This window comes from Colletotrichum costaricense, assembly GCF_030867565.1.
Source record: "Colletotrichum costaricense strain IMI 309622 chromosome Unknown Scaffold_3.1, whole genome shotgun sequence".
Taxonomy (NCBI): domain Eukaryota; kingdom Fungi; phylum Ascomycota; class Sordariomycetes; order Glomerellales; family Glomerellaceae; genus Colletotrichum; species Colletotrichum costaricense.
In genome coordinates, this window is record NW_026848232.1 from 2,307,854 (window position 1) to 2,332,284 (window position 24,431).

The 24,431-nt window shown below is 52.8% G+C and overlaps 10 protein-coding genes across 10 annotated transcripts; 5 read left to right on the forward strand and 5 right to left on the reverse strand.

The window, feature by feature from the left end:
* Nucleotides 1-3,296: 3,296 nt before the first annotated feature.
* Nucleotides 3,297-5,080, forward strand: CCOS01_03606 (cytochrome P450 1A2; the record flags this gene model as incomplete). Its single annotated transcript, XM_060451792.1, has 2 exons — nt 3,297-4,763; nt 5,030-5,080. The coding sequence occupies 2 exons, from the start codon at nt 3,297-3,299 to the stop codon at nt 5,078-5,080; spliced, it is 1,518 nt and encodes a 505-aa protein (XP_060318057.1).
* Nucleotides 5,081-5,328: 248 nt separating this feature from the next.
* Nucleotides 5,329-6,939, reverse strand: CCOS01_03607 (SPFH domain/Band 7 family protein; the record flags this gene model as incomplete). The annotated part of the gene is made up of 1 exon (XM_060451793.1): nt 5,329-6,939. The coding sequence occupies one exon, from the start codon at nt 6,937-6,939 to the stop codon at nt 5,329-5,331; it is 1,611 nt and encodes a 536-aa protein (XP_060318058.1).
* A 1,322-nt stretch (nt 6,940-8,261) lies between these two features.
* Nucleotides 8,262-8,868, reverse strand: CCOS01_03608 (uncharacterized protein; the record flags this gene model as incomplete). The annotated part of the gene is made up of 2 exons (XM_060451794.1): nt 8,262-8,400; nt 8,705-8,868. 2 exons carry the CDS (start codon nt 8,866-8,868, stop codon nt 8,262-8,264), a joined length of 303 nt encoding a protein of 100 aa, XP_060318059.1.
* Nucleotides 8,869-9,232: 364 nt separating this feature from the next.
* CCOS01_03609 (uncharacterized protein) lies at nt 9,233-14,295 on the forward strand (the record flags this gene model as incomplete). The annotated part of the gene is made up of 7 exons (XM_060451795.1): nt 9,233-10,096; nt 10,630-11,199; nt 12,695-12,740; nt 12,994-13,178; nt 13,474-13,856; nt 13,923-13,993; nt 14,069-14,295. 7 exons carry the CDS (start codon nt 9,233-9,235, stop codon nt 14,293-14,295), a joined length of 2,346 nt encoding a protein of 781 aa, XP_060318060.1.
* Nucleotides 14,296-14,880: 585 nt separating this feature from the next.
* CCOS01_03610 (uncharacterized protein) lies at nt 14,881-16,437 on the reverse strand (the record flags this gene model as incomplete). Its single annotated transcript, XM_060451796.1, has 1 exon — nt 14,881-16,437. One exon carries the CDS (start codon nt 16,435-16,437, stop codon nt 14,881-14,883), a length of 1,557 nt encoding a protein of 518 aa, XP_060318061.1.
* A 198-nt stretch (nt 16,438-16,635) lies between these two features.
* On the forward strand, nt 16,636-16,836 carry CCOS01_03611 (uncharacterized protein; the record flags this gene model as incomplete). The annotated part of the gene is made up of 1 exon (XM_060451797.1): nt 16,636-16,836. One exon carries the CDS (start codon nt 16,636-16,638, stop codon nt 16,834-16,836), a length of 201 nt encoding a protein of 66 aa, XP_060318062.1.
* A 960-nt stretch (nt 16,837-17,796) lies between these two features.
* Nucleotides 17,797-19,640, forward strand: CCOS01_03612 (uncharacterized protein; the record flags this gene model as incomplete). The annotated part of the gene is made up of 4 exons (XM_060451798.1): nt 17,797-17,935; nt 18,000-19,094; nt 19,154-19,499; nt 19,568-19,640. The coding sequence occupies 4 exons, from the start codon at nt 17,797-17,799 to the stop codon at nt 19,638-19,640; spliced, it is 1,653 nt and encodes a 550-aa protein (XP_060318063.1).
* Nucleotides 19,641-20,286: 646 nt separating this feature from the next.
* On the reverse strand, nt 20,287-21,419 carry CCOS01_03613 (uncharacterized protein; the record flags this gene model as incomplete). Its single annotated transcript, XM_060451799.1, has 2 exons — nt 20,287-20,808; nt 20,877-21,419. 2 exons carry the CDS (start codon nt 21,417-21,419, stop codon nt 20,287-20,289), a joined length of 1,065 nt encoding a protein of 354 aa, XP_060318064.1.
* Nucleotides 21,420-22,168: 749 nt separating this feature from the next.
* CCOS01_03614 (uncharacterized protein) lies at nt 22,169-22,982 on the forward strand (the record flags this gene model as incomplete). Its single annotated transcript, XM_060451800.1, has 2 exons — nt 22,169-22,443; nt 22,523-22,982. The coding sequence occupies 2 exons, from the start codon at nt 22,169-22,171 to the stop codon at nt 22,980-22,982; spliced, it is 735 nt and encodes a 244-aa protein (XP_060318065.1).
* Nucleotides 22,983-23,190: 208 nt separating this feature from the next.
* On the reverse strand, nt 23,191-24,236 carry CCOS01_03615 (class II Aldolase and Adducin domain-containing protein; the record flags this gene model as incomplete). The annotated part of the gene is made up of 3 exons (XM_060451801.1): nt 23,191-23,588; nt 23,660-23,917; nt 23,990-24,236. 3 exons carry the CDS (start codon nt 24,234-24,236, stop codon nt 23,191-23,193), a joined length of 903 nt encoding a protein of 300 aa, XP_060318066.1.
* Nucleotides 24,237-24,431: the final 195 nt, after the last annotated feature.

The window sequence follows — 24,431 nt, forward strand, 5'->3', positions numbered from 1 at the left end:
ACTCAAGATTGTATGCCTTTCTCCTCTTTCCAATAGCTTACTCGGACTAAAAAGTACATTTTCGGCTACTTAAAGGCTATTGACGACACTCTCCATAATGTAATCGACAGATTTGACTATTACGCCATACTGTGATCCGACTGATTACTATGTAGGCTCGATCAAAGTTCAGGCACATGGACTTGCGTGAAATCTATGTAATTCAGGCAAATCGTTAATTATCAGATAAACAGAATTTGGACAGTAAGAAGGAGGATAGAGGGAAGTACGGAAGCCTCACCTAGGTATTCATCGGGGGGTCATCCCAGTGACGGTGAGCAGACTATAATTGGACTTGCCACTCAAGAATGCAGTCAGCTTCGAAGAGGTCGTAAGAAAAAACACCTCATTTGGGGCATGTGTAAATTTAGGCCGCCATACACAACATGGACCCCTCGCCATCCTTCTGGGTACCTTCGGCCGTCAAAGCTTTGTTGGTTGACATCTCAAGCGTCTGTATAAGCCACTAACTCTGCGCAAGTCAGTCCCACCATTCTTGGGACTGCTTGACGACAGGAGACGCAACCACGAGATCTTACTACCATTCCTTCGGCCTCTAAGGGTTAAGACATGGGGGTATAGATGCGGGTGTTGCTAGAGATACAATAATAGCGAGTCGCACTTATTGACGCGAAGACCACCTCCTAAGGATAGCGGGGAACGTCTCATCGCAAGCCCTCATACTATTTCAAGCCCCTATTTGCTCGTACGATTGATGGCGTTACCGGATGACTTTTCACTACTCCAGAAGCCCTCTAGGATAGCATATTGGTATGGCTCCTCGTCGTCTGCAGTGATGAGGGATGGGGCGAGATTACCTATGTAGTTGAGGTAATGAGCCCCCCACCCCCCTCATTCTCCCCTCATCCCGGAAACGGAATTATTTGGCCACAATACCATGACGTCTGGGAGAAAGGTGAAATTTGGGTACCCAAGTTTCCAACCCTTTGGTTCCAGATACTCAACCTACCAATGTCTCAATGCCGCTTCCGCCGTACGTATCTTAAGCCCCTCTGCTGATGCAGCGTACCTACTATTGGTTTTCCTCGGATGGCTTGGCCTAATCTCATCCGCTGGATGCCCGACCGACGATCGACTTGCCCTCGAAGGCTATGTGCCTGGGAAAGCGTCGCACAAGGGTATGTATCCGGGCATCCTACTGTGAAGTAGGGGCTCGCGATAGCAGCAAGCGTGCCAGTCAATGCAGCCATTTGCCTAGTGACGACTTTAAACGTAAAGCCGCTCTCCTAGAAAGGCGAATTACTGTCAGATCATCCAATGGGAGCGGCGGGGGGATGCTATGCTCCAAGTGGACATGAAGGTCTTCCTGGCATTGTATCATCCAGAAGGTGCGCCTTGCCGACCCCTTCCCCACCGTTTGCTCGGCTTGAGCACTTGACAGAAGGGCGTATGTCTCCTCCAAGTTACTTGTGAACCTAAGCAGCGCGAAGTGGTCATGCGCACTGTAACTTCTTTTCATATCGAGTCCCTTTCCTTGTCCTCGTTGTATCAAGCTTCAATAGCGAGTACGGACAAAGCGTGGGTGTTATCTTGCGCAGGCCGGTAGATCTCTCCTGTCATTATACCAGATATCTTATCTGGTCTAACAAGCGATACGTTGTTTTCAATTTAATCCTATACCAACGTATTGAAATCAACGTAAGGAAATATAACATAGAAAGATATAGATGTGGAGAAATCGTCTAGCTGCGATAGTGTCCTGTGGTAAGCTCTCACGGAACGTTGTCTCAATGCTGAAGGTGGGACGCAGTGAAGGTTCTCCAGCCTTCAGGTACTTCTCAGTTCGGAATTTATTGTCTTTTTTCTAGTTCTCTTATCCGTTCTCTTGCTCGCACCAGAGGCTCCCTGCGTGTTATTATCTATATGAGAGGTAAAAGGGGTAATCATCCTAGCTCAACATTCAGGTGTCTGAGGCCTGAAAACTACCGCTCCCTTTTCCGTTTCACTATCCCCCGCAATCACACTCAACCCACAACTTCCCTTGACAGTACAAGAGCCACACACTAGAGAATGACCATAAGGGCTGCTTGAAGAGTCGGTATCATCGGCGTTGGAGGACCGTAGTAATCATTGGCGAAACCAACGGCTAGCGGCTCGCTCCATTGGGCAAAGAAATCCGCAAAATCCAACATCTTCGGTCCCAGCATGTCGGCATGATTCGCATGGTGGCCCGGATGCTGGCTGTATGATTCTGCCGACACGCGTGTAGCGAGCCCGCCATGTTACGTTCCCGGCACCACCTCCGAAACGAATCGATTTCCGAATCCCCGTTTGGTAGCGGCGGGGGCCCGAGTCAGTCAGCGCCGCGGGTTAAGCGACCGCCGCTGCGGCCCCGACCATCTCCCCCTTATGTGGGCTACGAATTAGGTGTGTGAGGGGTAGAGCAGAACAAACGGCACCACGCGGCTCCGTGTGACTCGGTGGTTGCGAGTTTACGTCTGCACGTCACTGACTAGAAATCGTTACTCGTGACTAGATCTGAATCTTAGGTGAGATCGTGTCAGACTAGAGGTGAACTAGCGGATGGAGGGCCACGTGGGAGGACAAGGTATGCAGATATTGTAACGTTCGGAGTAGGCATGAGATTCAGAAGATACGGCCTAAGCCACGTCCGAGAAACATTCATAATGACAGCTTCCAGAATGGCATGAAGCTCGCTAAACGGGAAACGCGGAAAAACACTTATGGGCGACGGACCGCAGTGTAAGGAGACCATAATTTTGCCCAAGTCCGGCAAACTCAGGAGCATGTCGCCGGCTACGGACCCTTTTGCCGGTTGTGACCAGGATGCGACAAACCGTCGTGGGCAGAATTTCCGGCCAGGTTTTCTTGTGTATTGGTTTGGGCGGCTTGTCACCCTCATTCTAAGATCCTCATATGCACTAACCCGAGTCAAACGGCTTTCTAGTCTGTGTTGCTTGACTCTTACTCTTAACACCTCGTTGATGAACCACTGGCAGAATCGATCTCCTCATCATTACGTGCTGGAAGGGAACCGGCCCCTCCTCCACTTGCCAGCCGAGATGGCCATTTCGGGCTTCCTGCGTGCTGCATCACGACAAGGTTGGAATTGGTATCGCATTGGCTATCGTCGGTGACACTTCCGTATAAGAGCCTCGAGGCATCCCCGTCGCCAATACCCATCCTTCCACCTTCGGTGGTACTAGTAAGACTATCCTGCGACTAGATACGCTCGCTATATACCTGCAACAATAATCACTGCACCTTACCCGACAATGGCCCTATTGCAAGTCGTATCCGTGCACAGGACACGGCTTGTCGCCATGCTCCTCCTCCTCCTACTCCTCGCCGCCGTCACCGTCCATACCCTACGGACCCGGCGCACGCGCACGCGCCTCCGCAAACTCGGAACCCACCAGGGCCATTTGCTCCCGCTCCCGCCCGGACCTCCGGGCGAACCAATCCTCGGCCACCTCCGCATCGTCCCGACCGACAACCCAGAACACGCCTACGCCGCCTGGTCAAAAGAATACCGCTCCGACGTGCTCTACTTCAACGTCCTAGGCCAGCCCATCATCGTCCTCAACTCTGTCCGCGCCGCCGTTGATTTGCTCGATAAGCGGGGCGCAAACTACTGCGACCGCCCGCGCTTCGTGCTATTCGAAGAGATGGGCTGGCGCAAGACGCTGACGTTTATGCGGTGGGGCTCGGAGTTCCGTATGCATCGCAGCATCCTGCAGCGGAGCTTTTCAAAGACGAGTGTGCAGGTTTATCGCGAGCTACAGGAGAGGGAGGCGTTGATTTTGGTCAGGGGGATTATACGAGACCCTGGGTCTTGGGAGACGGCGTTGCGGAGGTTTGCGACGGCTATTGTGATGAGGATTGGGTTCGGTGTTAGTGTTGAGAGTGATACCGACCCGTACATCCAAATGGCCACGGATGCATCCTACGCGCTCGGCCACGGCGGGGCGCCGGCTGGGACGCTGGTTGACTTCTTCCCCTTTGTGCGGCATCTACCAGACTGGCTGGTGAGAGACCGATCACTCCGCTTCGCGCGGACCTGGAGCTGGGCGATCCGCCAGATCCACGACGCTCCCTACGCCGCCGTGACGGCCAAGAGGACCCAGGACCAAGAACACAGTCTCACTAAAATGCTGCTGGAGCAGAGGGCAGAGCAGATCAAATCAGGCATCGCGCCAGAGCTGTCGGTAGACGACATCAAGGGTGCCGCGGCGGCGGTCTATGCCGCGGGGCAGGACACGACGTGGTCGACGCTGGTAGTCTTCGTCCTTAACATGGTTCTGCACCCTGAGGTCCAAGAAAAAGCGCAGAAGATGCTGGACGAGGTCGTCGGGGATGGAAGGATGCCTTGCTTCGAGGACCGGCCGAGACTACCGTACATTGACTATATCGTCCAGGAGACGCTGCGGTGGTGCCCCGTATCCCCGCTCGGTGTGCCGCACCGCTCGCTGGAGGATGATGTGTACGACGGCATGTTTATACCAAAGGGATCGTTCGTGTATGCCAACGCGCGGGCGATGACGCACGATGAGCGGACGTATGCTGATCCTGAGGCATTTGACCCGGAGAGGTACGTCCCTGTTGAACAGGGCGGCCGCGGGGAGCCGTTTCCTGTGGGGCAGTTTGGGTTCGGGAGGAGGGTTTGCGTTGGAAAGCATCTTGCGGAGGCGAGCATTTGGATTGTGATTGCTTCAATGCTCGCGACGGTTAAGATTGAGAGGGTGAGAGGGCCGAGGGGGGAGGAGATTATACCGCTGGTGGAGTTGACAAATGGACTTACGAGTCACCCGAAGCGATTCCCGTGCCGGATTATACCCAGGAGTCCTCGTAGTGCAGAGATGGTTATTTCAGCAACGTTATAGGTGAATCCTACTGTGGGATTATAGAATGAGTATATTGTAGTATAACTTGCATGCGTAGCTGGTCATCATTGCTGGATGTCGTAAATATCCCCTTTACTTCGGACGCTAACCGCCAAACGACCTAGAACGATACTATGCAGTACGAGTCTTTGAACACTATAATACCAATCACGTGAGGTTCCGTTTGTCTACATGTTATACACTTGGCGGTAGCGGAATTATCGAACTTTACTAGTGTCCAAGATTCAAGGAGATATTAAGTAACTATCAAGCTAAAAGTACAACTACAGACAAAGGAGATCTATAAAATCGACTATAGCCATCCCTGCTATGGTATCATCAAACTCGTGAATCAGGCATAAGCCACCAACGCCAATCTACCCCAATCGTTCAAATGAGTGTCTATGATATTAACAATCATCCTTTACTTGGACCCGTTGATCTTGCCGTTGTTCTCGCTCTGCATGGCCTGCATACCGGCGTTCATCTTGCCAAACTGCCACTCAGGCAGAGTGATGCCAGTCTGCTCGTTGATGGTCGTCATCAGGGGAGGCAGCATCTGGTAGACGTTGCGCATGGTATCAATGCCAGAGTTGCCACCTCCCTCGCCAGAACCCTGGCTACCCGTGTTCCAGACGCTGATCTTGGGCTGCAGGCCGCGGATGGCCTCGGCATTGGCCTTTGCGAGCTGGACGTAGGTGCCCTTCTCGATCATGAGGTACTGCAGCAGACCCGCGGGACCGCCAAAGGCAGTCGACATCTTGCCGTAGGCGTCCGCCATGGCGGCCATTCCCTCGGCCTTCTTGAGCATGATGGCCAGGTCGGCCTCGGCGTTGAGCTGGGCAGAGTACTGGTGCGCCTCGGCGTCCTGGCGGGCCTTGTAGGCGTTGGCGTCGGCCGTCTTGGTGGTGCGGTTGAACTCGGCTGAGGTGTGCGCGTCGGCATCCTTTTGCGTCTTGAAGGCCTTTGCCTCGGTCTCGCGCTGGCTCTTCTCAAAGTTGGCCTTGGCGTCGGCCTCAATGGCGTATGCCTCAGCGTCGGCCTTTTGCTGGCGGGCCTCACGCTCGATGGTGGCCTTTACGACCTCGGTGGCACGCAGGCGCTCAATCTCGGCGGCGGCGCGCTTGACCTCGACCTCGCGCTTGAGGTCCTCGTCCTTGGACTCGAGGGCGCGGCGGGCCTCGACGCGGGCGATCTCGACGTCCTTGCTGAGGGAGGCCTGGCGGGTGTCGAGGTTGGCCTCGGCGGTGGCGCGCTCGATGTCGCGGTCCGTCTTCTGGACGGCGGTTTCGGCGTTGATCTTTGCAATCTCGCGCTCCTGCTCGCCCTTGCGCTTCGACTCGCCGACGTTACCGCGCAGCTGGGCCTCGGCGACGTCGATCCTGGCCTGGTTGCTGGCGCCCTCGTGGGCCTTGCGGGAGAGGGACTCAAAGTAGTTTGAGTTGGGGGCGTCCTTGAGCTCCTTTACGTTTGCATTGTAGATCTTGAGGCCGAACTGGCTGAGCTCGGACTGGATGTTGCGGAAGATGCGGCGCTTGAAGACCTCGCGCTCGGTGAAGATCTCCTCCATGGTCATGCTGGAGACCAGGACACGGACCTCACCCTCGATGATGCCCTTGACGATGTTCTCGAGGTGGACGAGGGAGCTGGTCTTCTTGTCGGCGGACTCGGCGAGGAGCATGGCATACTTCATGAGAGCGTCGCCGCGGTCCTCGCGGCGGTTGGAGGAAATGTAGCTGTCGTCCTCATCGTGTTGCTGCTGGTCGGAGGTCTCGGAGTGGTGGCTCGATTGGTGAGCGGCGTTGGCACCGCGCTGGTTGACATCGGGGCCTACAGTGAAAACAACGGGCAGGAGGAATTGAAGCTTCTCCTTGGTCATGGCCTGGAGGCTCATAGCATAGTCGTGGGGAGTGATGCGGAAGCGCATGCAGCGTTGAAAGGGCCATACCCAGGCGGCCTTTGTGATCTTGACCGTCTTCACGGACATACCCGTGATGGCGAGGTATTCATCGGGGGCGGCGACTCTGTACGACATTTTGGCGGTGTTGTATGGGTGGAAGTGAGTGAGGGTAAGGTAAAGATGGAGGTAGGGTTGGCAGAGGGAGAAGAGGGTGAGATCTTTAAAAGTGGCCGCTTCTCAACGAGTCTGTTACGAGAAGTTCGAGTAGTATATAAATGGATGTTTGGAGCAGACGTTGCTGGCGTAGATTGCTCGTTGGATTTGTAGAGTGATCCCCCTGTGATAGACAAGAAGACTCGGGGTATCTTGAGGTAGCTCTATGTTGGTGTGACACAACACTGCAAATAGGAGGAACCATTCTATTATATACCTTGGGAGCACGCGAGGCAGATCGAAGCTCTACCTAAGCTCTAAGCTCAAGAATGGACTCACATCATGTCACCTACCTTGGCATCTCGGGTAAGGTAGTTCATGGCTGGGGGCAGACGCCCAGCCAAGCAAGCAACTTAGCGGCGGTAAACGGTTGCGACTAGCGTGTGACCCATTCATGACCAGGCGTTCTCGTTACACGACATACCATTCTGGCAGCCTATGAAATGAGCCTCGTGGCAAGGCATAGCATTATTGGAGGGCGGAGGATGCGATTGGGCGGTGTCATTGGTGAATGGTCACCGTCAGAACATCGCTCCGTTGGTGGCGGCAGTGCATATGGTAAGACCTTCCTTCACCCTTGGACGGTTGGACCTGTAGGTGGAGGAAATGGCGGAAAGAGAGTAGCTGGATTGGTCCTTTGAATTCCGCATCAGACGGCAGGCACCCGGTTAGTCAGTCCTACCTCTCCACGTGACTTTTTCGGAATATTCGAACCAATCATAACACTCCTGTGGCTGGGTCAAGTCAGCGGGTGTGGCTAGTGCGCGCTAGACTTCTTCTCGAAGCCTGCCTTATATGGATGCCTGGAGTCACCTAATCGCCGAATGTGGCTGATCTGGGGAAATTAAGGTGTCGATCCACTCCACCGCTTCCCATCTGAGGCCCTCCACCTCTTCGCTCGACACCATCGACAACACCCTCACTTTCATGGTTTCGCCAGGTCAGACATGCATCAAAAGGCGCCAGAAGATGCAGGGACGGGCTAACTCGAGTGCACAGGCCCGAGTCAGATCATCCACGTTCTCTTCTATACAACATAGACCCTCTCAGACGGCATAGTCTGCTGCTAGAATTCCAGGCAGCGCAAGATGAAGGCCTGTAATTCCCGTCACCGAACGCTTACTTTGCTATTGCATGCCAACATATCTTGCGGCTGAAACGGGCATCTTAATCACGCAGCATCAACATCAAGAAATCGCTCACATATCCACATCAACTTCGAACTCAATTCGACCTTCTTTTCCCTAGGCGATGACCGAGCCTAGGGTCTGATTTTCCCTCATGTCAATCGACGAGCGGGCCTCATTCTCGGTCACCTGTTCCGGGAATGCTGAGCGATGGCGGCGCGCTAGTGTCTCCTTGAGCCCTTCTGATAGGAACCAGCTGCGGCGCAGCACAGCACAGCACTTTAGTCGGGCGCATTTCCCTCCTCCTCTCCTTTTCGGCACCTTCGCCAGGCACTCGAAAACGCCTCCGAGAACCCTTGGAACCTGCCATTAGCGTATCCGATAATCGTCGAGTGGCCTTTACAGCGCCTGCTTGTCTTCCTTCGCCCAGCCGCACTGCCGCCTGAACCGACCCCAAGAGAGGCTATCCAAGGATCTACAACACCCACGAACCAACTCACAGCCTCAATCCATGTCTGCCCTTTGACGCAACATAATCATACACATCCGCCCCTGCATACCATTGATCGCCCAGAGGACCCCGTGACCACGAAACCCGATAATCTCCGCCACCATCCCCGGATCCTGAGTCCGACTGCATGCTGTTCGTGCAGGTCTTGCGGTCACAAGAGTTCAGCCCTGTAGAAGTCGAACCGATGCTCCCATCGGCGTCGGCCGAGAGCATTGCAACTACCTAGATACTACGGAGTACGTCGAGCCGTGTTCCCACTCTTTCGTCATTGCGGAATCCCCATCTCGGCACCCAAAGTCGTTGCCTGCCTCTTCTGATCCTTCAAGGTCCAGTCACCATTGCGGCACGCACCCGATGCCAGAGTCGCCCGAGGCGTTTTTGGCACAAAGAGCTCAGGCTTACTGTTCATCTATCAAGGTCATTCACTCAGTGACCCACGAACGACGGACTTCCAATCATCTCCCTTACGACTGCATCAGCCCGACGAGCTCATTTTCACGCAAATCTCAGTCTGTGTTGCAGAAGCCTGACCACAAAGCATCAATTCAATTCCAAACCTACTCACGATACTGTTACCATGTCGAAGAACCCTGACGGAGACGGGGATCTGCCCCCCTCGTACAACGAGGCAACGACATCATACCACTCATCGTCGTCACTCAACCACAACTCATCGGTCTCAGTGACCCTCAACAACCTCTCTTTCTTGCTCCGCGAAACGCAAGCTCAGCAGACCGCCCGTGATACCGTCACGACAACAACCCTTCTTCCGCTCCTAACGCCCCACATCACGTCACTCTTGACACGTCTAGGAACGACTCCTCACCCACCGATTTCAACAGAGCTCTATCTCGTGCCCGCTGCGGCAGTCGGTCCAGAATGGATCATCGCTTCAGATGCCGACCCAAAGGCAGGCCAGGTCGCGGAGGTCATCCGCGTGGAACCGGAGCCCGACCCCGATTCTAAGGGAAGGGGTGGCACCAAGGGTCAAAGCACGGGCGCAGCCTCCGGAAATGCAGTTGTAGGTTCCCCCTATGAATTCGACGAATGGGGCCGCTGGGACGACGACGTCAATACAGGTGCGTCGACGTCAAGGGAAGGAGAATGGTGGTGGAGCGATGAAGGTCTGGCCCGGCGTCTCGCGAAACGGCTACAGCCCGAACCAAAACTCGACCGTACCGTCGTCCGTGCCGTCGTAGAAGAAGCAAAAGAGGATAAAAAGGCCGGCCGCTGGGGGCTATTCAGAGCGGGCACAGATCCTTCATCGTCACCTTCGTCGTCCTCATCGGGCCCCCCGCCTTCTCGACAGTTTATGAAGCCCACGTCTCCTTCCACAACATTCGAGGAAAATGTTACAATGACGGTGCGCGGGGAGGAAGTCACCTTTCGCCGGGAAAACGAGATGGGAATATGGGAGAGCATGCGCGGATTTGGAATCGTGGTAAGAGTGAGGATACGAAGGACATGAGGCTTTGATACCCGAGTCTCCACCAGATCACAAGTGTTAGAAGGCTAGCAGGTCCGAGACAGACAAACATACCTCTCTGGCACCTTCGCAATTCGGATTATTTTTATCGTCCGCTTCAGACCTATCTATCCGAGCCACAGCTTATTGCTGACCAACTTATCGGTACCCTGCACTGATGAGGGATTCTAGCCGACCAATGAGACGAACTAATGCTAGGGGGATGCATCTCTTTCGTCCGAAATTCGATCGAATTCTGGCTTACTGACGATAACTTACGGATTGCCATCGAGTAACGACATCGATATCGGGTGACATTGGCGATAATGTCCAGTAGCTAATAACTTATAAGATATATGTCTTGTAAACGCATGGTAAAACTTTCCAACTTCGGGACACAGTAACCCAAAGATAACGTTGACCCGAAAGCACTCGCTCCAAACTCCTCAGCCATGGTCTCCCTTCACGTAGTAAACCAATCCAACGCCCTCATCGCATCTCTCCCAAAGGGCTTAGTAGCAGTCTTCATCGGCGCAACATCAGGCATCGGCAAAAGCACCCTCCAGCACCTTGCTCAACACGCGCGCTCCCCACACATCTACACCGTGGCGCGCCCTCAGACCGTCGCATCTCACGAGACCTTCCTTGCCTCGCTGCGCGCAAGCACAAACCCAGATGCCAGCTACACCCTCCTCCCCGCAGATCATGCCCTGATATCCGACATTGACGCCGCCATGGAGACCGTTCTCCAAAGGGAAACAAAAGTCGACATCCTTTTCCTCTCCGCGGGATTCATCGCCTTTGAAGGACGCCAAAACACCGTAGAAGGGCTGGACCCATCCATGTCGACGCGGTACTACGCCCGCCTCCGCGCCGTCCAAAAGCTCCTCCCCCTCCTCCACAAGGCGGCCCGCCCGCGCGTCGTATCGGTGCTGGCGGCGGGGCTAGAGGGTCCCATGCCCGACGAGGAGGACCTCGACCTCCGGAAGCCCGGGAATTGGGGTTACTGGCCTGCTTCCGTGCAGGCTACGACCATGGGTACGCTCGCGCTTGAGGTGTTGGCGAGGGAGAACCCGGGGGTGAGTTTTGTGCATTCTATGCCTGGACCCGTGGCGACGCCTGGGTTGGAGAGGGCGAGGGGGTTTGGGGTGGACGTTAGGGGGGAGATGGGTGTTGAGGAGGCGGGTCAGAGGGGGTTATTTTTGGCGACGAGTGATTTGTACGATTCTCGGGGGCGGGAGGGAGTTGTGAGGGTTCCTGGAGGGGTCGAGGGTGTAAAAAGGTCCGGGGGTGGTGTGTTTTTGGTTGGTCCGGAAGGGGAGAGGGTTGACAATGAGGAAGTTTTGGGGGGTATGAGGGAGAGAGGGTTGGATGTGAAAGTGTGGAACTTTACTCGAGAATTGTTTGATAATTTTCTAGGCCGAAATGGAAAATTCAAGGAGCCCGTGTAGACTCTGACGGGATTGTTGGCTCTTGGGAAATTTCTCACTAGATACCCTATCAACTGCCAGATGACTCTTATTCATATCGTTCGTGCGGTGGGAAAGCATATGGCGTCTAAGTCCACCACTGTTTCCCCTTCATTTTACAAAGGCTTAAAAAAAAGTAGAGTCATCTTGAGACCAAACAAAATGCTGTATCTAACGATCAAAACTTTGATGGGATGCTGTCTTGGCCGGAGTGTCTGCTGGCTGATAGATAGTCCTTGCAAATGAACAATTTTAGATAACTTAGTGCGTAAGGTCGATGCCAGAGAAGTTAACTTGGGGAATAAAAATGGCCCCGGGGTAGTAAGGATGCGATTTTTCGGTTTTGATTTTGATAGAGTTAGTGATAATCGTCGCGGCCCGCATGGAGCTGGTGGAGTAATCCTCCTAGGAGACGTGACTAGCCTCGGCCCGATCTCAAGGGGGAAGCGCCAACGAGGTATTGTGACAGAGTTCCGATCACTAGCTTGCTTGATTACATAGCATCAATGGTCATTGCAATCCAGATAATCTCGTCATGGAACCATGCGATAGATCGAGAAATAATTCGGCGGGACCGCCTATCCGTGCGTTGAATGATCTAGACCGAAACCGGCTTCGATCTGAAGTCGATGCTGGCATTCTTTCAGGAATTGATGGACTATATATAAAGCATTCTTTGTGGTCATTCAACGCCACTGCTATCGAGATTGACGGAAATGGCATCGGAATGTCAGCGGTGCGGAGTCGAGCCACCTCGAGACCAATGAAGGCACTGCCGTGGCGGCTGCGAGGCTAACTCGGCCGCTCATCTAAGCGGGCTGAAGGAATCGTACATACGGGTAGTCCCTCTCGCTTGCCTCCTTCTTCCATTGAGGCAAGGTTCCCCATTTGATGCAAAACCGGAATCAAACCACGCTCTACAAATTCCCAAAAGTCAAATCGTGGTTGTCACCACTTAGGGAACCAGCGATTAAGGAGCAGATATCGAGGTGACAAACGACTCTGTCCAGGAAGGAAAAGAGCCGCATATCTTCCTCTTATCTCTCACTTTTTCAGTCATGCTTTGGGCACGGCTCGCACCGCCGTTACTCCTACTCTGCCTCAGTACCCTTACGAAAGCATCCAGCCTGGGCGACATTCCACCATGCGCAGTAAGTACTTTCCCACAATGCATTTCTTACCATTAAGTCTTGCTAATAAAAGGCAGGTACCTTGCCTACTGGATGCCATTCCAAAGTCGACATGCACTTCCGGTGATCAAGCATGCCTCTGCCATGATACTTCATACATAAACCTAGTCGAGACATGTGTCAGAGCGGATTGTTCAGTCAAAAATGCCCTGGGTCAGTGAATCGATGTTTCCGTCGGGATACCGAGACGGCACATTGCTAACCACATCTCCAGTCACGAAGAATATCACGCAGACGGAGTGCGGCTTTCCGGTTGAGGACGACTTCGCCGCTGTCAAGATCATGCGCCTGGTTCTGTTCTTCACACTTCCCACTTTCGCCATCATCATCCGATTAGTTGTGAAGATCGCCCGGATATCACCCTGGGGATTTGATGACAGTACCATTCTATTGACATATGTGAGTTACGACCCCTGGATTGGGAAAATATGATAAAGAAAAGTTTAATCCATGAGTCAAGATCATAATGTTTGGCTTCATACCGGTAAATTACGTCGGTAAGAAGATCCCTATGCATTCATAAAAGAAGTTTCGATAAATGGTGTGTTAATTCTCTCATAGCTGAACTTAACGGCGCCGGGCGAGATATTTGGAGTCTCACCTTCGACCAAATCGACCTTTACTTCTTGGTAATAACTTGCCCCTCTAACGACAACGCGTATTCAGACGAGAATACAACGCTGACTGGCTCCAGACATTTTATATCGGCCAACTACTCTATGTGTTCACGCTGACTCTGATCAAATCCTCTATACTATTCATGTACCTCCGAATCTTTCCCGGTGAGAAGTTTCGCTGGGTCTTGTGGACAACGCAAGTTGTTACCGTGGGGCTAGGGATGGGCTCCGTGTTCTTAGTGGCCTTTCAGTGTCAACCCGTCGGGAAAGCTTGGAAACAATGGACCGGGGAGGAGAGTGGTCACTGTATACCGGTGCCGCCGCTTGGCGTGGTCCATGGGGTGGTCAACATCGTACTAGACGTGTGGATGCTCATTCTACCGGCATCTCAAGTGCTTTTCCTGAACATGAAGCCTCGAAAGAAATGGGCGGTGATGTTGATGTTCAGTCTCGGCCTATTGTAAGCACTGTCCCTTGAACGCCAACTTCATCTCTGACATACGACTAACTACCCTACTACGATCAGCCTTACAATCTCCAGCGGTATACGACTGAGGGCGGTTTTGAGGTACACGACTGCGTCGACCAATCCAACTGGTGAGTAGAGCTTCGAATCATCCAAAAACAAACACTGTTTGGCGTGCTACTCTCAGCGGGACTGACCATCTCTAGTCGATGCAATGCCCGTCGCCGTGTGGTCAGACATAGAGCTCGACGTGGGCGTTTTCACGACCTGCATCCCAAACATTTGGCAATTCGTCCGCCGCTTTATTCTCAAAGACCCTAAACGAGTGGAGAAGTTGAGCTCGAGGAATGCTCAGAACCAAAATCTCGAGGAGTATCCACAGAAGTCGCCGGCACCGGCGTCGACGGAGGTCGGGGAGGAAGAGCTAAGATGATGCCAAGGCACAGCTTAGGAGGCTCAGCGTGATTCGCGGGTAATTCTTTACGCGGACGTGGGCTTTTTGGAAGACGTTCGTTAATTTGTATAAAGCAATAATAGATAGATACTTCCAACTGAGGTTTGTACAAAAGCTTCATGTTTTGCGCGTTGTCTAGATGCATCTGATTTGCAGCAAGATCTGGTGGACTGAGGCATGGTCGAAGTTATTTAGGACTAATGTAGCTCATGCAGGACGGACAGCCCGAAGAAGCCCGGACCAAATCTTCTTTGCAGTGGACTATAGCATACGGTGGAAGAGGCTACAAGATAGTTGGACGATGCGTGTTTTTTTAATAAGTATTCGGGGAGCACATCCGACGCTACGGTCATTATAGCCGAACCTCAGCTAAGAGTCGCACAAACCTGGAAATCTCCCGTTCTACAACCAAAGTAGCTAGAGATCGACGTTAGGGCTGAATCAAAAGTGAAATCGCAGGAGAAAACCCGGAATCTCGGTCTGTGTATAGTTGCATGGTAGAGTGATTGATGGTACCTTAGTAGCATCTTGGGATTCAACATATGTCGAGACCTAGCCTCAATTCTACAACCTAGATTTGACACTGCCAGATACCTCGATCTCGGCCGCCAAAGGCACGTTGCCGAGAGCTGTCGGGCCTTTGCTTCCTTCCATTAAGACATTATACGGCTCCTCCTGCTTCCCAATCTGTCTCCACTTCCAAAGCTTTGGTGGAATCTGGTCTTGGCCCTTCTTTTCCACTGCGTCTACGACCCAGTTACCAATGTTGGGAAGATACTTGAACGCGTGTCCACTCCCGCCAGTCGCAACCATAAGTGTCTCCTCGGTGTCGGGGACATGGTCAATCACAAAATGATTATCGTAGCTGTCCGTATACCAACACACTCTAGTGAAACAAACATCGATGCCTTCGGCGCCTAGCTCCGGTAGATTCTCTGCCAAGAATAAGCGCAAAACTTTCAGAGCTTGCTGGGGAATCGTCGTCAGGCGGTCATTAGTCGCATCGTTAGGATCGCTAGGCGCCGATGCACTCGACCACCGTGTTACGGGTACGCTGCGTTCCTTGCCGTCAGCTTGCTTGACGGGGTTTGTGTATTTGGTTCCGCGATAGCCGATCTTCAGCCAGCCATTCTCATCCCTAGGGAACCCGTACAGACCACCTTCAGCGCCGTCCCTCACCTTGTAAGTGAAGGTTGGGAAGTTTTCGGGTGCGAAACGAGTAAACAACGGCGATTCACGGGGTATTTTGAGCAGCACCACCGATCCTGCCGTCGTCTCACACAGACCGTCCATGGCTGGGAGTAAAGAAGGTGTCCAGCCACCACACGCCAGAATAGTCAGCTTCGCATAGTGCTCCTTGCCGTCTCGGGTGTTGATCCCGACAACCTTCTTCCCCTCGTAAATCAACGAGACAAGGGCACCAGCTTGCGAATCTAACACAAACTTGACGCCTTGGCTTCCTGCCTTATGTAGCGCAAAACGACAGGCCTTGTCAGCCACGGCCATGCCTCCCGTCGTGTCGAGAACGCCGGCCGCATTGAGGCCTCTTTGCAAACGTCGGAACGGGTCCATTCCGAACGACCATCCTTTTTCAGCAGCGATCTTTTGATGTTTCTCATCAATGGTGATCAGTTGAGTATTTCGATGCCCTGCTGCCTCCATGTTGTCAACGGTGTCCTGCTCGAATTGCGGCAGGGTTGCTGAGTCTGAGAGTGACAGGTTGCCGTTATTGACAAATACGCGGTCGTTGGTGGTTAGGCCGGGTGGGACTGTCTTCCCGCTTGCCAGCTCCTCGTTCCAAGCGGTCCAGCCCTCTAGCGCCTCAATGGTCAACCCTTGGTACTCCGTTTGTGCGCCATAAGCAGATCTGATGATTTTGTTCATGTCTCGATCGTCCATTAGCCTTCTGCCAGCAGCATTAGAAGAGTGATAAAGTTTCTTACCTGCAGAGGCTCCATCGGCGCCTTTAAAATACGAGTACAGACTTTCGTGGTAGGGCTGTTTGTCATAGACGGTGACGTTCCTGTATCCCCGGCGAGACAAGTGCAGCGCGGTGCTGAGACCAAAGATGCCGGCCCCGACGATGATGACCGCATCGTCCTTGTTAGGTGAGCGTGCCATGATTTCTGGCTGCGCTACTGCATGTACCGGTATAGCTGAGCAGAGTTCAAGAAAAAATGCAGAAGCTATTCTCGGGAGTTTTGGCCCCAAGACGTTCCAGAAGCTCTGGCCAGGTTTCGGAGAGGAGTCCGAAAGGATTGTTCGTACTTCAGTAGCGTACTGCTAAACTTTGGGCGACGAGGGGTCGACAGGCGAAAGATGGGAACACCAGCTCCCTGGAACGGCGTTGAACGGCCTTTTTCTCTTGGATCGAGCAAACTAGTCGAGTGCCGACAGGTCGTATGGTCTGATTATTCGGTAAACGCCGTGGCAACGCTGCTGGCCGGGTCGGAGCTAGAAGAAAGTGCGGGAGCTAAAGTCCCTGCGACGCCTGGATTGAGGAGCAACAGTGTTAACTAAACAATTCAACAACACGTCGAAGTTTGTGAGAGCCTGGTGACTTGTGACTGTGTGAACAAAATCACATTGGCAATGATTGGCGACTTAGCAGAGAGCAAGACCATAAACATTCAAATTGATATCAACAACTGCGCAACCAATTCAATTAGATAAGTTCATCCCCCAGTCGCCGTCACTATCAAAGATACATCCTCCCCTAACGGAGCACTCTGGTGCCGGGTGCCCCACGGGCCCTCCACCCACCGCGCGGTCTTGGGTCCGGTCCCGGCAGCTGATAACGTCCTAGTCTGTGTCGCTCTACGACCCCGCTCTCGTCATTTCGCAGTGTGCCGCAGGCATGGACACCCTTGCCCGGATTGTCCCGGATAACGATCCAGGGCTGTGGTTGGCAAGCTACTGCAAGTCCCATCAGAGCCGGTGACTGTCAACCTACCTTAGCCTGATACGGGTTACGCTGAAGGGGGGTTCGAGGAAGAATCCTATCTCAAAGGGATTCTTGGTCATGCGCCGTAGGGACGAATGGACTGGAAACCCCCGTCAGAGGTATCTACCCCGGATCTTGAGCTTGCACAGACGACGACCCTGCCGATTGGGACTCTTTGGTCAGCAAGCGAGGCATGCTCGAGGCAGGGTCGGGTAGGGGTTGAGCCAGACCGGACGTCTCTCTTTCGCATCTTGGCTCTGATAACGTCCAGCTGATGCATAACGAGCCAACAAATATGCAAACAGGTTGACATATAGATACCGATTGGGCAACTCCCTGTCCGATGATATATCGCAGGACCCATCGACAAGACACACGACTCCTTTGGTTCATCTAATTACTCACTTGTCGCCAAAGGTTTCATCTGCTCACTACCTATACAACGCGGTCGAGTTCTCGTGCCAACCATACAGACGGTGCCGATTTGCCGGATCATTACTCGGACTCAAGAAGGACAACGCGTCGTCCTCTGTAAGATGGGTGTCAAGCAAGTCTTCACGGAGTCGACCTTCGCCAAGTACATCACAGCAATCAGGGAGTCGCCTCGAGAACTCATCTCGAACCGAAAGCTCTTGCTCACCGCTGCCCTCTATGCCACGAGTGGCATCCCCATCAGTAAGAAGACTCCGTTCACCATCATTGGCATTTCCAAGATGCACCGGCTGACCGGTCAACATAGCATGGGATCAAGGCTCCTCCTCGGTGGTGCCGTCCCTTCCCGGTTTCCAGAAGGACTTTGGAATCACATCGGCCACGAACCCTACTCAAGTCTCCAACTTCATCTCTTTCGTCTACATCGGAGCTGGCATCGGCGCCGGCTTGTCATTCTTCCTCAATGATCGCATCGGGAGAATGTGGTCCTATCGCCTCTACATGACCATCTGGATCATCGGACAAATCATCGCGACCGTGTCGATGGGTAACATCGGTGCACTCTACTTTGCTCGCATCGTCTCCGGCATGGGTATTGGTGCCCTCACAGTCACTGGACCTGTCAGTATCGTCGAGATTGCCCCTACAGAGATTCGTGGTCTCCTGGCGGTCTGGTTCAGCGTTGCCATGCTGCTTTCCTTGACTGTGTCGGTCTTCATCGTCTACGCCTGCTTCATCCATGTCGCTGTCGGGAGGCTCCAGTATCAGATCGTCTTCTTCTCTCCGACTATCGTTATGGCCATCCTCATTGCGGCAAGCTTCCTGCTCTATGAAAGTCCACGCTGGTTGTTCATTGCCAGACGGGACGATGAGGCGATCCAGAATCTGACGGCTCTCCGAGGGCTGCCGGTAGATCACCCCCGGGTGGCAACCGAGATCGAAGACATCAAGGACCAGATCTCCAAAGAGGAAGAGAAGTTTGGACGCAACCCCGGCTTCGTCGTGCTGGTGAAGGATGCCTTCTTGGTCCCCTCAAACCTGCGTCGTGTGCAACAGGCCGTTCTGTCGTACGCTCTCGCTCAACTTTCCGGAGCAAACAGCGTCACGTCTTACCTCGTCCCCATCCTGAGCATGCTGGGACTAGGTGGTGGCACTGCCCGTAGTTTGTTCCTCAGCGGCATGTACAGCATGGCCAAATTCTTCTTCACTCTGATTGCCAGTTTTTTCTTCATCGATGCCCTCGGTCGCCGTCGCAGTCTGTTCACGGGTATCACTATCCAGATGATTTCTGATCTGTACATTGGTGTCTTCATCAAGTATCGCCAGGAGGGCAATGTTGCACCGGGATCTAGCGAAGCTGCTATCGCCGCTGTTTTCATTCATGGATTCGGATACGCTGTCGGTGAGTAGACCAAAGATATGTGACAGGTCGAATAAAACAACATGCTAATACTTCTGCAGGTCTCCTCGTTCTACCTTATGTCTTCGGTGCAGAGCTGTGGCCCAACCATCTCCGCTCCTTCGGCAGCGCCTTTTCACAGTTTTTCCACTGGCTCTTTTTCTTCGGCGTCAACAAGGGTATGCCTTCGCTGCTCAGCCAGACTCATAACTGGGGTGCCTTCATCTTCTTCGCGGGATGGTGTTTTCTGTCGTTGATCTACGTCTACTGCGTTGTTCCTGAAACATCTCTCCAGAGCTTGGAGCAACTAGACGAGCTCTTCAAGGGACCATGGTGGAACGTCAGTCGCAGGGCCAAGCAACTGAAGCAGCAAGCCCGGGAGCAAGAGGCAATCATCGACGCTCAAGAGTCAGTGTCAGTACCCTCAAGTCGTAAATCTTGGGCGCAAAGCCAGAGGCTAACATGCATATATGTAGAAGCGATCAAAACAGCGAGCCCGAATCTAGAATTGAGAAGAATGGCGCACGTGCGGTCAGCCAAAAGGTCTAATCAGATGCGTTGATACTGACACGCTTGGAGGAACAATCATACCAGGCGCGAGGAAGCCATCGTCAAATTGCTTCGTATAGAGGGGTGAAAGCTTTTCATAATGACTATATCTTACATTAGTAGGCTCTAATTGATAAATCAATGTTTGAGTCGTGGTCTGTAGTCCTAGAAGAAGCCGGGTAGCATTTATGAATCGAGAATGTGTTCGGTTCAACTCGTGTCTTCACCCCGTCGGAAAAGTGTGCACTCTCTATGGCAGTGCGGTATGCATGATTGCAGTCAGCTTGCTCGTGTATTATTCCTCTAAGTTAGACTTTGTGCATGCCGGTGTAGACAGGAAGAAAGATGAATCAGTTTTATTGAAATTGCTGGTCAGGAGACAATGTACTATAGCAAGTGTGTTCTGTTCTATTTGAGCTCACGTTCACGCAGCTTGTCGAGCGAAGATATTGGACTCTTTCTGCTGTCATCTTATGAAGTTTTGATGTAAGTTTGTGACATTAGATCTGTTTGAAGCATTCTTGAGTCGCTGCAGATGTCTGCAGACCGCTCTCGAAAGTCTACGGCGCTGACGCTCTACGCTATTCATGATTTCCTTCAGATCCTAGCTAACCTCTAACTAAGAATTTTCGTTAGGCCTGTTACCTCACTTCGCCAAAGCCTTTGCCTTTCTATCATGGATGTCGATAACAGGAGAATTAGGCTTCCCACTCTTGAATAAAGCCCGGATATTCTCAAAACACTCCCTCTCAGCCTTCTGAAAAGCCATGTCTGTGAGGCCACCAAGATGAGGTTGCGCAATCACGTTATCGTGTTGAACCAAGGCCATGTCTGGCTTGGGCTCGTCGCAGAAAACATCGAGGCCAGCGCGCGCCACCTTGCCAGAGTCCAGAGCGTCCTTGAGCGCCGCCTCGTTGATAACGGGCCCGCGAGCGGTGTTGACGATGAATACGCCGTCCTTCATTGCGGCAAACTCTGCGGGTCCAATCAGACCAGTCGTCTGGTCGTTGAGCGGGCAGTTGAGTGACACGATATCGGACTTGCCGAGAAGGTCCTCCAGTGTTGGGGAGTATACCGCGTTGTACTTTGCTTCATCTTCCGCGGGAAGCTGGTGGCGGTTGTGGTATCTGATCTTGAGGTTGAAGACGGCTGCTTTCTTTGCGAGGTACTGCGCGATTACTCAGATTAGCTTGGCAATTCTGCAATGCGGTCTTGATGCGATGGGCCAGAACATACTTTGCCAATAGCCCCCATCCCGACAATACCCATAGTCAAGCCGGACGGATCTCTCCCAGGAACAAGCCCTGGGACCGCTCTCCAGGTGCCGGCTTTGGCGCTCTTCTCTGCATTGCTCGTATTGCGCAGAACAGCCAGAGTCAAAAACAGAGCCATATCCGCCGTTGCCTCGGCCACGGCGTCGACTGTATTGCAGAACCAGATGCCCTCCGAGGCCATCCACTCCACGTCGAACTCGTTGTACCCGGCACTAGCGGACGTGATGATTTTGCAGTTGGGTGCTAGAGCGCTCAAGAGACCCTTGTCGAACGGCTCGTACGGCGGTGTGCCCATGCGGATGATGAAGGCATCGATGGGACCGTTCTTCTCGATATCCTCTGGCAGCATGGCTATTGTTTCCTTGCGGTCTGTTGCTTCGAGAACGGAATAGTCGAACTCGGTCTTGAAGTCGGCGAGGTAGTCGTCGCCGACATATTTTGGAGTGCCGAGTGCCACGACTCGGGGCTTCCTTGAGCCCAAGTCATCTGTCCGAGCTGGTGCCATGATTGTGTGCAAAATGTCTTCTTCTCAACGACAGAGCAAGGGTTGTGGTATGATAGCAGGCTGTTGGATATAATTCAATAGTAATCGCGGGGTATATGGATGTAAGGAGAAAGAAATACGCAGGGTGTCAGACAAGCAGCCGACTGAAAAAGACATGTCATTTAGCCGCAACATCGCCGGCTGCTTTTGAAATAACATTGAAAAGGTGCCCGAATCATCCCACAATTACCGGAATTGTTGCCCGTCAGTGACAAACAGAAATACATCAGCTATCACATTCCGCCGACAAATCAACTCAACTCTTACGCCCGGCTTTTTTCCGGTGCGGATCCGAATCACGGAGGGGTTTCTACAGTGGTCGGATTCTCCCGAACCGCAGGGGACCCCACTCGGGAGGACCCGAATCCGGGGAGACCTTGGCTTTTTTGTCTCGACAACTTTCCCTCCTTCAAGTTGATCAGTTTACGTACGAACTGCGGGGTAACCACAAACCACTTCCAATTGGGTGATTGTACGGCTGATCGTTTGGAGAGCATATCAGAAAACCCCCCATGGGTGAACCAACTGTTATCGATGATGTCCATGTAGTTGCTGATGGTTTCGATAAGCATCGGTAACTCAAGAGCCTTTCTTCGGCAGTCTCAGACGCGGCGTCTGCTTAAAGAAAGACGCCTTTGTCACTAGAACGAGGACTATCCGAAGAGCTCGTCAACCACGTGAACTTCCGAGTACTGAAATTATACTTCAACATGGCTCAAGCTACACAAAGTCTCTCACCGCTTGGTTTCATTGCCATAGAGGTGGATATACACCGACCACCGGGTGATCCCTACAACGAGCGCACCTGGCCGTTTCCTCTCATCCGTGAAATGGCAGAAGGGTCAAAAGTTTCGCAGGTCGTCACGTCTTCTAGCTATGACTCTACATTCATAGACCGTTTTGTGGATGCGGGACTGCGTTTAGCGGCTAGAGGTTGCGTGGGCATCATCACTAGTTGCGGGTTCCTTGCACTAGCCCAATCCGAGTGAGTATAATGCCAAACATCATTTGCCATTAACTCAACTCCAAGGAGAAACCCAAAGTCTGATTTGTGAATATGTTAGACTCACCGCAAGGTTGCCCATCCCGATCGCCACGTCGTCGCTAGCCCAACTGCCCTCAATACTACCTCTGCTTCCGCCTGACAAGAGTGTGGGAGTTCTCACTTATGATGAGTCAAGACTAGGCTCTCAGCACCTTGCAAGCTTTGTCCCCGCACAGGCACTTTCCAAGATTGTTATCCGCGGAGTGCCTCCCGACGGTCATTTGAGGGGCACAATTGGGAGGGGCGCTCCTTATGTCCATGCAGACATTGAGGCAGAGCTCGTCGGCGTTGCCAAAAGCTTTGTTGCTAGTCGGCCTGACATCAGGATCCTAGTACTTGAATGCACCAATATGCCCCCTTTCTCGGAGGCAATATTCAGAGCACTAGATGGCAAGATTCCTGTTTATGATGTGTACACCATGGGTCAGTGGTTTTACTCTGGGTTAGCGAGACCAACGCCAGTTTATTGGCATGGTTAGCAGCATCTGCAATGATGTCAGAGTCGAAGCTTTTATGGTGACTCTACGAACGCAATTGGGTCACAGCCGAGTCCGTTTTAGCTTGGCATCTCTTTACTTACCCTAGTGTAAATGAATAGTTCTTCAGTAATCACCACACTATTGTGAGTGCGAATGGATATTGACTTTTCTTCCCGCTTTTACTAACCACCTCTATCCACATGCAGTCTCATAATAAAAAGTCGCCTCCTGACTCCTTCACAATCAACTGATACTCTGGTACAAACTGCATGTACATGACTTCCGGTGTACCCGTGCCATCCTTTGTGTACTGCGCCTCCTCTTCGCCGACAAACGTCTTCTTCAGTCCACCAGCAGCACCGTTGGTTCCAGGAGCAACAGCCTGCTCAACAAGGAACTGAGCCTGGCAACAACGTTCAAGCGCGATGAAGAATGCAGCTGCCTCAGCCACCGTCCCACCGGCGGTGAGTAGTCCGTGGTTTTGGAGGATGATGTTCTTGTTGGTGGGGCCGAGGGCTTCGGCGATATGCTCGCCCTCTTCCTTTGCCAGTACGACGCCACCGAATCCTTCGTAGACAGAGAGGTCGTTGTAGAACATGCATGAGTCTTTTTGATGGCATAATTAGAACTGCATCTCTCCACAGTAGTGCGCGATGAGGTTGGGAGTTGTGGCTTACCTTGGTTAAGCATGTCGATCGGACGTCCGAAAGTGCTCCACGCCCGGCCGTAAGGGCTGTGCATGTGGCAGGCGGCGTTGATATCCGGCCTTCTCTTGTGGAGAACGGAGTGAATGGTGAAGCCGGCGGTATTTACCGGCTTATCTGCACCGCCAATGCGGTTGCCATCCTCATCGATGTGAACCATGTCCGACACCTTTAGCACGCCAAAATGCACTCCATACGGGTTGATCCAGAACGTGTCCGGTCTAATGGGGTCTTGCAGGAATTCTCAGCATAGTCCTCGCCTGTTTGTAGTGATAGTAAAGAGGAAAAGGGAAGAAAGCATACCTCGTAGACTGATGTGCCCACTGCTTCCATCAGAAAAGCCCAACTTGGCAAAGATGCGAAACGCGGCTGCCATCTGTTCCAGCTGCCATTTTCGGGCGGCTTCTTTGGATTCGGGAACCGGGATCTGGTGTAGGCGCTTGACCTTGCCGCTACCCGCCTTGCCCGAGTCCAGCGCCGAACCGAGCGGTGTCGGCGCCGGTGGTGCTTGTGCGGGTGTGGATGCCGTAACGGTTGTGGTGGTTGACATGGTGGGCGATGTGGTAGGTAACGCTCTCAACTGCAATGTGCCTTCAAAGAAGGGGAGGTGGTTTTCCTCGGCTGTGTCTTCTTATCAAACCCTCGTCCTCTCGCGATGTGACCTTGAAAGAATGAGAAAGTCGAGTAAGTGAGCGCTCAGTGGAATACCAAATGGCGGTTACTCCGCATGAGGTGATGGAGAAGA